The sequence below is a fragment of the Engraulis encrasicolus genome, chromosome 8 (assembly GCF_034702125.1).
Source record: "Engraulis encrasicolus isolate BLACKSEA-1 chromosome 8, IST_EnEncr_1.0, whole genome shotgun sequence".
Taxonomy (NCBI): domain Eukaryota; kingdom Metazoa; phylum Chordata; class Actinopteri; order Clupeiformes; family Engraulidae; genus Engraulis; species Engraulis encrasicolus.
Window position 1 is genome coordinate 34,801,021 of NC_085864.1, and position 12,500 is coordinate 34,813,520.

General features: G+C 47.2%; 1 protein-coding gene across 1 annotated transcript in view; it reads left to right on the forward strand.

The window, feature by feature from the left end:
* Positions 1-12,500, forward strand: part of clmpb (CXADR like membrane protein b) — a 137,337-nt gene that overhangs the window by 105,524 nt on the left and 19,313 nt on the right. The window contains exons 2-3 of the mRNA XM_063205522.1: positions 7,035-7,198; positions 12,221-12,416. Of these exons, the coding sequence (XP_063061592.1) occupies positions 7,035-7,198; positions 12,221-12,416 (360 nt within the window). The remainder of the gene's footprint in view (positions 1-7,034; positions 7,199-12,220; positions 12,417-12,500) is intronic.

The following is a 12,500-nucleotide window of genomic DNA, read 5'->3' on the forward strand; positions in this document are numbered from 1 at the left end:
CATCCCTCCATCTCTCCCCTCTTTTAACTGGGTCCAGTGCACCATACAGTGCAGTTCTACACCTCCGCTGCTCTTCTCTGCATCCCTCCATCTCTCCCCTCTTTTTTTAACCAGCCCCAGTGCACTATGCAGTACAGTACTTCCACACCTCCTCCGCTCTTCTCTACATCCCTCCGTTTCTCCCTTTTTAACCGTCCCCAAATGCACCCCACAGTGTAGCCTGAAGTATCACACCTCCTCTGCACTTCTATGCATCCCTACATCTCTCTCTCTCTCTTTTACTGTAACTGGGCCCAGTGCACCATACAGTACAGTGCCGCCACACCTCCTCTAGCTCTTCTCTACATCCCTCCATCTCTCCCCTCTTTTAACCAGCCCTAATACACCATGCAGTACCTCCACACCTCCTCTGGCTCTTTTCTACATCCCTCCATCTCCCCCCTCTTTTAACCAGCCCCAGTGCACCATGCAGTACAGTACTTCCACACCTCCTCTGGCTCTTCTCTTCATCCCTCCATCTCTCCCCTCTTTTAACCATCCCAAATGCACCATACAGTACAGCATCACACCTCTTTTGCTCTTCTCTACATCCCCCCTTACTCCCCCCACCCCCTTTAACGAGCCCTAATACACCATACTGTATAGCTTCACACCTCCTCTGGCTCTTCTCTGCATCCCTCCATCTCTCCCCTCTCTTTACTGCAGACGACCCCATCCCCCTTACTCCCCTCACCCCCTTTAACCAGCCTCAATGCACCATACAGTACAGCATCACACCTCTTCTGCTCTTCTCTACATCCCTCTATCGCTCCCCTCTTTTAACCAGCCCCAGTGCACCATACTGTACAGCATCACACCTCCACTGATCTTCTCTGCATCCCTCCATCTCCCCCCTCTTTTAACCAAGTCCAGTGCACCATGTATTACAGCATGACACCTCCACTGCTCTTCTCTGCAACCCTCCATTTCTCCTCTCTTTTAAGTTGGCCCAGTGCACCATACAGTGCAGTTCTACACCTCCTCTGCTCTTCTCTACATCCCTCCATCCCCCCTTACTCCCTTTATCCACCTCCAATACACCATACAGCATAGTATCACACCTCCGCTGCTCTTCTCTGCATTCTTCCCCTTCTTAACCAGCCCAAATGCAGCATACAGTACAGTACTACTCCTCTTCCGCTCTTCTCTTCATCCCTCTATCGCTCCCCCCTCTTAACCAGCCCCAGTGCACCATGCAGTACAGTACCACACCTTTTCTGCTCTTCTCTGCATCCCTCCATCTCCCCACTCTTTCAACCGGGTCCAGTGCACCGTACAGTACAGTACCTCCACACCTCCTCTGGATCTTCTCTTCATCCCTCTATCGCTCCCCTTTTTAACCAGCCCCAAAGCACACACAGTAGCGTAAAGTATCACACCTCCTCCGCCTCTTCTCTGCATCCCTTCATCTCATTTAACCGCTCCCAGTGCACCATACAGTATAGCACCACACCTCTTCCACTTTTCTCTGCATCCCTCCATCTCCCTTTTACACGGCCTCAAATGCACCCTACTGTAGCCTAAAGTATCACACCTCCTCTGGCTCATCTCTATATCCCTCCATCTCTTCCCTCTTTTAACCAGCCCAATGCACCCTGCAGTGCAGTTCTACACCTCCTCTGGCTCTCCTCTGCATCCCCCCATCTCCTCTCTCTTTTAACCGGCCCCAATGCACCCTACAGTACAGTGCCTCCACACCTCCTCTGGCTCTTCTCTCCATCCCTCCATTTCTCTCCTTTTAAACCAGCCCCAAATGCACCCTACGTAGCCTAAAATATCACACTTCCTCTGAATCTCCTCTGCATCCCTGCATCTCTCCCCCTTTTAACCAGCCCCAATGCATCTTATTGTAGCCTAAAGTATCACACCTCCTCTGGATCTTCTCTGCATCTCCCCATCTCTCCCCTCTTTTAACCAGCCCAGTTCTGCAACACCCTCATTGCCACCTCTCCTCCTCTGCTTAGCATCTATCCACCTCTCGCTTCCTCCTTTTGATCCATCCCATTCTTCCCTTTCTCATCTCCGGGCCCCCACCCATCCTCCAGCCTCTCCCTCCATCTTCCTCCCAAGCAATAACAGTAGCCTACATTACCCCTCTACCTTGGCTCTTTTCTGCACGACCTTCCTTTTTTCTCTCACTCTGTGCTCCCCCTCTCTCCCTCCTTCTTTTCATCTACCCCTTCTTCCCTTTCTCTTCTTCTGCCCTCCCCCATTCTCCCTCCATCCTCCATCTTTCCCCCAAGCAATTAAGGGCTATGCAAAGAGGTCTCCTCAGTACCGGCCCAGGAGAAGTGTGCTATGGGGGGGTTGCTGCTGCAGTGATGTGGGGGCAAAACCCTCCTTTCAAACCCGTATTGGCGGCCGGCAAGCACACAAGATGAATGGCTGTGCGAACTCTGCATTAAATAGTCATGAACACTATATGGCTTAAGGTGCAGGGCTTGAAGGGGTAGTTTGGTCATGGGGGTGGGTTGGCGGGGTAGGGAGAGGGGGGAGGGGGGGGGTGTTCCAGGGGGAGCTCCTTGGCCGGCCTGACCAGGGTGTATATATATTTTTCTCTCTCTCTCTCTTTTTCCCCCACTTTATTTATTTCTTTTTCTTTCGCTGACTCAGGCTTTTAGTTTGACACGCGCAGCCACAGGGGTGGTGTGTGTGTGTGTGTGTGTGTGTGTGTGTGTGTGTGTGTGTGTGTGTGTGTGTGTGTGTGTGTGTGTGTGTGTGTGTGTGTGTGTGTGTGTGTGTGTGTGTGTGTGTGTATGTGTGTGTTGCAGAGGGGTGGGGGTGTTCTCCACAGAGTCTTGGGTAATTTCTCTCCATAAGAGACAGATGAGGGGAGAACGAGGTAAAACGGTAGAGAGAGAGAGAGAGAGAGAGAGAGAGAGAGAGAGAGAGAGAGAGAGAGAGAGAGAGAGAGGGCGGGAGAGAGAGAGAAACCGAGGAGTGGAGTGGAGAGAACGAGAGAGGGAGATACAGTGAAACAGAGGGATTGAGATAGAAAGACATAAAGACAGAGAAAATGCAGACAAAAAGAAGAGAGAGAAAGAGAGAGAGGGGGAGAGAGAGAGCCACAGAGTATTGCCAAGTAGAGATATAGTGAGTTAATGTGGCAAGCCCCTAATGACAGGATGAGCTATGCCAGGGTAATATACGCACAGCGCTTCACACAGATAATTCCACCCTGCTTCAGCATCCCGTCAGCTCTTTACGTCTGAATCCATTAGGCCCGTTCTCAGCTTTCTCACCCCCATTCTTGTAGTCAGCTAGTTTCGTTTCAGGTGGTGTAGTAGTAGCTGGTTTTTGTCGGGGTTTTTTGTGTGTGTGATACTTTTTTTGTGCTGAACACACCGTGTCGTTTTGTCATTTCTTCTTTTTCGTAGTCTTGTAGTGTATCGGGAAGCGAGGCGCGCGAGTAAATAGGGTCATGGTAAGTTGCTGCTTTTGAAGTCGTAAGCACTTTTTTTCCGTAAACGAAGCGAGCGTTTCATTTGAATTTTAATTAATTTGAGTGAGTGAGGTTTTTCCTTTCGGGGCTGAGGGATGGAGGCAGGATGCTAGATGGGATTGATGGTTGTAGATTTGGACCCAAGCCCAGGAGAGAGAGAGAGAGAGAGAGAGAGAGAGAGAGAGAGAGAGAGAGAGAGAGAACAGAACAGAGATGTTGTGGGAGAGAGAGAGATGGGGAGAGAAAGGGGGGGAGGGAGTGATGCTATGCAGAGAGAGGGAGCTTAGAAGAGAGAGAGAGAGGGAGAGAGAGAGAGAGTTTGTAAAGGGAAAGTAAAGGGAAAACTTTTTGGCTCATTGGGATTCATGGCCTTGATTACTTTATCATGAGTCATACGGGGCTTTGACGTCACCGTGCTTTTAAATTAGCGCCGGTAATTAAACCCTTCAACTCTCCGTTCTGCGCTTTGGGGAGGTGGGTGGAGGTGGGTGGACGAGAGAGTGAGTGAGTGAGAGAGTAAATGAGTGAGTGGCGGGTGGGCGGGTCAGACTGGGTCCCTGCCTGCCTGCCTGCCTGCCTGCCTGGCCGTCTTATTGGCTCTGAGCGGGCAATGGAACCCATCAATCACTCAGCGACCGGCCTCTCTGAAACAGATGCAGGGTGGCTGGTGGCGGTGGCTGGTGGCGGTGGCTCTTGGTTGATGGCTAGAGGGACGACGGCATAAGAGGAGAGGTAGGGGGGAGGACGCCACCCACGTGGCGGGGTCGGAGGTCGCACACGCATTCCGCAGACCGGTTGACAAATGCACCAATCACTCCAGAGTCACTCTCGTGCCTAGACACAACAGACTTAGTGGGAGTGGTACACCCTGGGCTGGTGAGAGAAGGACATCTCTCTCTCTCTCTCACTGTCTGTGAGGTATTTTTGGTCCAAACATTAGCTGTAATATGGAGGCCTTGTTGACCATGACAAAAGTCTGTATCAATTTTTTTTTCTAAAAAACAAAAGATAAAAGATACAAGGAGTTTTATTTGTCACATACTTGGACATATGAAAAGTAGGCCTATAACATGCAGTGAAAATCAAGTTTGATGCAGTGGTTATTATGGTTATGGTGACACGTGAAAATCCACAACATAGAATCAACTCATAAAAAGCATTTCATTTCATAACAGTATAAAATTAAAAATATACTCATCATCAAGACCCTGCGCTGCAGTTTTGATACAGTTACTTTATGTATTCCTACGTCGATTCTGTATTTGTCTGTTGTGATCTTAATTTTTGTTTGTTACATACTACATTTTAATATTTCTCTATTATTTACAGTATTTGGCTTGATACTTTCAGACAGAATATCTTAAATATTTATACAATTCATGTTATTTGTATGTAGTATGTATCATGTGTCTTGAGGATCCCAGTGGTTAATGGGGCAGGCACAGTGGAGCTGTAGAAACCACCATGTGTTCTTGTTGTTTATGCATTTGGTTGCTTTTGTGCTTGTGTGTTTGTGTGCTTGTGCGTTTTCGTGCTTGTTTGTTTCTTTTCAAAGAAACAGTGTAAATGAATCAACTTGCCAATAGGCATGTTGTAAATCCATCAGATTTATCCCGAGGGCCTTTGTCTTTATCTGTGTTCCCAAGGCCAGACTGTGTATGTACACACAGAAAAAAAAACACCAGTTTCAGTCGGCAGGCGAGAAAATATTGAGCTTGCACATCCAATTCTTTTCTCTCCTTTCTCGCACTGTTTAACATGCGTCTTTTGTGTAAGCACTTGAGGTTCGGCAACAGCAGCAGCAGCACAACAGATAAGACGACGTGCTTGTGGAACTAACACTCCAGAGCACTCCAGAAATATCCCCCGGCTTGTTACGCGTGCACTCGGCGTAAGCCCAGGCCGAACGACACCCTAATGACATCGCTCTGTTGTCTCGGCCACTGCTGCGGCAGGTGGGAGGAATCATATATCCCCATCTCTCCCTCCAGCCCACCACCACCACCTTATCCGCCTTTCACCCTACACACATACACATACACATAACAAACACATGCTTCAAACTCACACAAGCATTCACACACGCACATGCACTCTCTCTCTTTCTCTCTCTCTCTCTCTCTCACACACACACACACACACACACACACACACACACACACACACACACACACACACACACTCTCTCTCTCTCTCTCTCTCTCTCTCTCTCTCTCTCCCTCTCTCTGTCTATCTCTCTCTGTCTCTCTCACACACACACACACACACACACACACACACACACACACACACATACACACACACACACACACTCGCGCTCAATGACGCCCTTCCCCTCTGGGACACCAGAGGCTGCAAATCCCCCCTGACGCCTCTCTTCCTAATTCACCACAGACACACACACACACACACCACACACACACACACACACACAAGCGCACGCACGCACACGCACACACGCACACACACACACACACACACACACACACACACACACACACACACACACACACACACACACACACACACACCACACACACCACACACACACACAGACACACATACACACAGACACAGACACACGCACACACACACACATACACACACACACATTCGCACGCACGCACACACACACACACACCACACACACACACACACACACACACACACACACACACACACACACACACACACACACACACACACACAGACTCAGCTGGACGGCCGGCCCATCTGCCCTGGACAGTAAATGAGCTCTGGGTCAGTCCTTACCAAACAGTCCTCTGCCAAAGCCACCTACCGCTTGTCCTCTGTTTACCCCGCCCACCCGTATAGGTGACTATCTCTGCCCTGTGTGTCAACGGCAGTCAACTGTAAACATGTAAAAAGGTCAGCAAGCCAGTGGAAGGTCGGATGGTTTCACATAAAACATAACACACACACACACACACACACACACACACACACACACACACACACACACACACACACACACATACACACACTCACATACTCACACACGCACACGGCAAGCGCACACACGATTGGCACTTTTATTTTCTTATGCTATATTTTGTGAACAAGTACTGTATGTGTACTGTAGGTCGTGTGCAATCAGAGTGTCATTCAAACCCTCTATTATGGCCCATGTTCTATCGGTGCGTTGTTGTTGTTGTGTAGTGTTCATCCCAGATTGCTACCTATTGCCTCTCTCCTCCTCGCGGCCCTTTTCTTTCTTTCACGCTGTGTCTGTTATTCTGCGGCAGCTTTGTTTGCCAGGCTCCATCATAAGAGCATTGTCTCATGTCTTTGTTCTCTTTGTTCTTCCCTTTTCTCTTTCCCGTTCCCTATTTTCCCCTCTCTCTCCATCATACCTCTCTTTCTCTCCCTCTCTCTCTCTGTCTTTCATTGTGTTCTATCCTCCTTTCTCTACTTCTCTACTTCTCTACTCTACTTCTCGCTCTCCCTCTCTCTTTCTCTCTCTCTCTCTCTCTCTCTCTCTCTCTCTCTCTCTCTCTCTCTCTCTCTCCGCCTCCTCCTCCTCTACCTGCAGTGCTGCTAGGCCTCCTGGGTGCCGGTGCCCAGTCGGCGACGATGCGGCAGGTTGTCGGGGACAACGCCACGCTGCCGTGCCACCACCAGTTCTGGCAGTCCAGCGAGTCGCTCGACATCGAGTGGATGATGCAGAAGCCCAGCGAAGCCCAGAAGCAGAAAGTGGTGAGATGCACAGCTATACACCCATGGTGTCTCCACACACATACACATAGCATCTAATCTGTGTTTGAAGGCCAGAAACAGCGAGTGATGGGATACCCAATATTTCACCCATAGCTTCTCCATACATATAGACATAGCATCTACTATGTGTCTGAAGCCCACAAACAGTGAGTGGTGAGGTACACAATCATACACACATGCTGTAGCTTCTCCAAACACACACACACACACACACACACACACACACACACACACACACACACACACACACACACACACACACACACACACACACACACACACACACACACACACACACACACACACACACATAGCCGCTGGTTTACCCCCTTACAGTAGTGCCTTTTCACCTATTCTCTTTCTTCCCTCTCATCTCTCTTTCTTTCTTTCTCTCTCTCTCTCTCTCATTCTTGTCTTTCTGATACGCTCCCCCACCCATCACCCCAGTGACTGCTTTTTCATCTCTCACACCATCAGTCTCTTTCTCTCTCTCTCTGTCTTGCTCTGTCTCTTCCTTTTGCACTATTTTTTTTATCTTGCTGCTCCACCCTCTCCCTATTAAACCGCTTTTTTCTCCATCTCTCTCATTCCCTTTCTCGCTTGTTTGCTCTCCATCTCTGAATTTCTTACTCTCCATCTTTTTCATCTCTCTTTCTTTTGCTCCCTCTCTCTGTCTATTTCTCTCTCTCTCTCTCTCTCTCTCTCTCTCTCTCTCTCTCTCTCTCTCTCTCTCTCTATTTCTCTCCCTCTCTCTCTCTCTTTCAGTCAGTCTGATGTATCATTTCCCAATGCTCTCTTTTGTCAGCCTTTCATTCGTCCATTTATCTCAGTCGTTCCCTCGCTTCTCTGTTTGTCTTTCTGATTTATCCACACACTCTCTCTCTCTCTCTCTCTCTCTCTCTCTCTCTCTCTCTATATATATATATATATATATATATATATATATATCTCCTGTGTACGCCACGGCCCTTTCTGGCAATAGCCCTTTACCTTTTTTCTCCCCACATTTCTTTATGCTGAGTGAGCCATGGATAAACATAAATGACATTTCTTGCCACTGGGGTATAAGTGTGTCTGATTCAGACTCTTGCAAACATGCTAGCATAGCCCCATGTTGCCATGCTAGGCACACATTATTGGCATAAGTATGACAGTTTACGGTGTCTCTGTCCTATTTTCTCACATTTACATTAGCATACCGTAGATTCTGAGTCATGCTGTGGTTTATTATATCCCTTTCGCTTTTTTTTGTTTTTGAGAATTGTGTTTATTTTTGTCCCCTGCCTGCTCATAAGCCTATCAAAAGTTTTGATCAAAATCGGGACTCTGAGCTTCAAATCGCTTTCTCCATGCCTCAGTCGTGTCTGAAAATGACAAGACCTCGAGAGCTTCCCACCTGCAGCACAATCCCCCCCCCCAAAAAAGAAAAAAAGCATTTGCAAAAGTCACACCTCATGTTCATTTTCCCGCCTCCAGAGTCTCAGTTGTGCTGCGGATTAGCATTGCACACAACTCAGATGAGAACGTTTATCTCATCGAATTATGACTCGTCAACTTTTAAAACCACTGTTTAAATCGTTTTTTCATGTTTTCGAAAGGGCATAGTTTACCCTGTCTTCCGTTTTTTTCCCTCTTTTTTTCATTCCTTTATTTTTTTTTTTTGGTAGACGTTTGAAAAGTGAGAGTGAAAGATCAGGTGTCTTTTTTGTGTTATCTGTTAGATGTTAATGAGACTGTCAATCCCAGACACCTTCTTGTCAAGGCGAACACCCAGCTTCCCCCGCTAGCTATCCGTGTGAGATGGAAATCTGTTGATTATCATTTCGAGATTTCATTCCATGAGAACCTGAGGGCGGGAAAAAAAAAGAGAAAAAAGGGAGAAAAACAAAAGGAAAGAAAAGCCGATACAGAAAAGGAAGGTGCTTCCTTCACATCTGAGGGGGCTTGATAGCTCTGTTGGAAGCGTGGGTGCGTCATTTAATATTTAACGTAGAGATAACATTGAAGGCGCCATTAATTAAAATCAAACGTCTGAAAATTTGATTAGGAATGAGACTGCGCCCGTAGCAGAGATGAATAAATCATGTCTCTTGTTGCACCGAGAGAGCCTTTAAGTGTTGGAGTGGAGGAGCAAGCCGTGTCAACATTTGCCCTCTTGCTACCTGTAGCACTTTGACTGTGCGCCTCGAGTACGAATGTCAAGTGCAGCTCCAGTGTTTTTCTCACCTGAGAAAAGAAACCGACTGCATCATATAAAATAAAAGCGCAAAAACCAAAACAAGTTGGCAGCGCAGAAGACAATGACATCTGTGGCCTGGGGAGAAGGCAGGAAGGGTGTCGTGCCAACAACTCGAGGCCTTGTTGGAGGTGTTGGTTCGAATTCAGATCAAATGTTCACAAAAGGAAAAGACACAAGGGGTTGGAGAAATCTGGTTTCACTGATTCAACTTCACTGTTTTTTGTTGAGTTATTTTTTTATACTGTTATTTAGGTGTAAAATACATTTTGGCGCAGAAACTGTGAATATTATTCACCTAAAAAATGAAAGTAGTGTGCAGTGATTTCCCTGAGAGGCTTTATTCCTATTCTGTCCCGCCCACTTTCAATGTTTCAGTCATTGTCATTTAATTTCAATTCCGTTATAGTTGTCATAATATAACAGCGCCAGCACCAACAACAACAGAGACTTTTTTTTTACTGTAAATAGGAAGTCTTGCTGATGTGATATACAGTAGCTTCGGTTATACCTACACAATTACCAAATTGCATTAAAAATGAAAAGACAGCAAGATGATTAAAAAAAAATCTGAAGTACAGTACCTTGGCAACAAACTATTTCTTATTTTACCACAACAAACTGATGTTGGAAACGGAAGTAGCATTGAGAACTTGCCAAACATGGCGGTGTCCTTGTTTCCAAGCACATCGTCAGCACCTGGGGAAACAAAGCCAGTCACAGGATCTTTTTTCGAGAGTGATGGGAGCAACACACACCTGTGCCTTTGTCAATGCATGGCGTTATTCCATTAAAATAGAAATAAGAAAATAGGATTGCAAGATGAAACCAAGTGACAATGCATTTTCATGATTACATTTTTTTTGCATTACCTTTTTATTTTGTTGTAATACATGATGATGACATGATGTTGTATACCAATATAAACTCAGTTACTTGCTATTGTTGTTGTCCTCAAATAAGACATACAGCCACTACAGATACAAAGAGCCCATTGCGGCCCTGTCACACGCATAGTAGACACTCCATAAAAAAACGATGTGCCTAACACACGCACACATACACACACACGCGCGCGCGCGCACTCGCACACACACGCACGCACACGTGCGCCCACACACACACGCACACACACACACACACATGCACACACACTACTACACTACCCTATGGCGGCTGTGTGTGTGTGTGTGTGTGTGTGTGTGTGTGTGTGTGTGTGTGTGTGTGTGTGTGTGTGTGTGTGTGTGTGTGTGTGTGTGTTTACATGACGGGGGGCATTCATTATATGCAGGTCATGCAGGTGAAGGGAGTCGGGGCATGCAGGCGGTTGTCCCCAGTCAGTCTGATGCGCTGTGGCACCGGTGTTAAGCGCACCGCACCAGCCATCCGCTACCAGCCAACAGGCCAGCAGGCCCAGGGGCAGCCACCCCTGTGACAATCCTGCTCTCGTGTTTACAAGCCCCACTAACTCACACACGTGTGTGTGTGTGTGTGTGTGTGTGTGTGTGTGTGTGTGTGTGTGTGTGTGTGTGTGTGTGTGTGTGTGTGTGTGTGTGTGTGTGTGTGTGTGTGTGTGTGTGTGTGTGTGTGTGTGTGTGTGCGTATGCGTGTGTGTATGTGTGTGTGTGTGTATGTGTGTGTCTGACTATGATGTGGCTGTGTGTGTGTGTGTGTGTGTGTGTATGCCTGTGTGTGTGTGTGTGTGTGCCTGTGTGTGTGTGTTTCAGTGTGTGTGTGATTGAAGCCAAGCGAGGCCTCAGGTGGGCTCCAGAATGCGCTAAGTGTGTATCATGAAAGGGGCAGGCTGGCTGGTGAGCTGAGTAGCGTAGCGTGCTATAAACATTCCCATGGGCAGCGTGTGCCCTTCCTGCACCTGCGCTACTGCTGCTGCTGCTGTTGCCAGGTCCGCTGACAGCTTTTGCCGAGCCCAGGACAAAGTCATTTGAAAGGGCCCCCAAACCAATGGATACAATGTAATGAGGACCTCAATTTTGGGCCCCCTCTCTCCCTGGGCCCGGGACAACTGACACCTTTGTTCCCCCCCCCCTGTCAGCTTCCCGGGCTGTTGCTGCTACTGCTGCTCCGTATTTACTATCCATTCAAATAAACGGGCACTTCCATTCAGCGTCAAAGCCGGTTAACCTTTTCCGTGCACTGTAACTCAATCCAACTTAGTCCGCGTAATGCAGTTCTGTCTGATTTAAGTCAGCTCAGCTCCAGCTCAGCTGGACTGAAGGAGACTCAATTCGATTCTTTTAATTCAGTCCTTTTAATTTAATACAACTCAATTAGTTCAATTTCATTCACCGTGGTCTTTAAATCAGTGTTGGCCAACATGTGGTAATTGGTTTAGTCATGCCTAGTTCGTTCTTCATCATAATGCTTGTGTCTTGGTCAACTCATTTTATCTTTCGTTCTTTTTTTCTTCTTCTGCTTCTTCTTCTGCTTCTTCTTCTGCTTCTTCTTCTTCTTCTTCTTCTTCTTCTTCTTCTTCTTCTTCTTCTTCTTCTTCTTCTTCTTCTTCTTCTTCTTCTTCTTCTTTTTCTTCTTCTTCTTCTTGCCCCTTCTCTTCTCTCTCTCTCTCTCTCTCTCTCTTCCTGCCAATACACCTTCCTGTTCCCTCTCCCTGCCTCTCTATCATAACACATTTCTATAATCTATTATTTTATTCAAGTTTATAGTGTATTATATCAGTTGTATTTGTGCTATTCTTCATTTCCTATCAATGCATTCATTAATCTATATGCGTATCTCTTCCTCCGTAGATCATCACCTTCTTCGGCAACAAGGTCTACAAGGTGGAGAGCGAGGACGGCCGTCTGTCCTTCGCCGGAGACTTCCAGAATGGAGACGCCTCACTGCTCATCAGCGACCTGCAGAAGTCCGACTCCGGGGACTACACCTGTAAGGTCAAATACGGCGGCAAATACCAGTGGAGCCAGATCAACCTGGTCGTGCTGGGTAAGTTTCAGAAAAACATAATCTTTTTTTTTTCGTTTTCCATTTATCCTTTATTTAGCCAGGATTGTCCCATTGAGTGTCTCT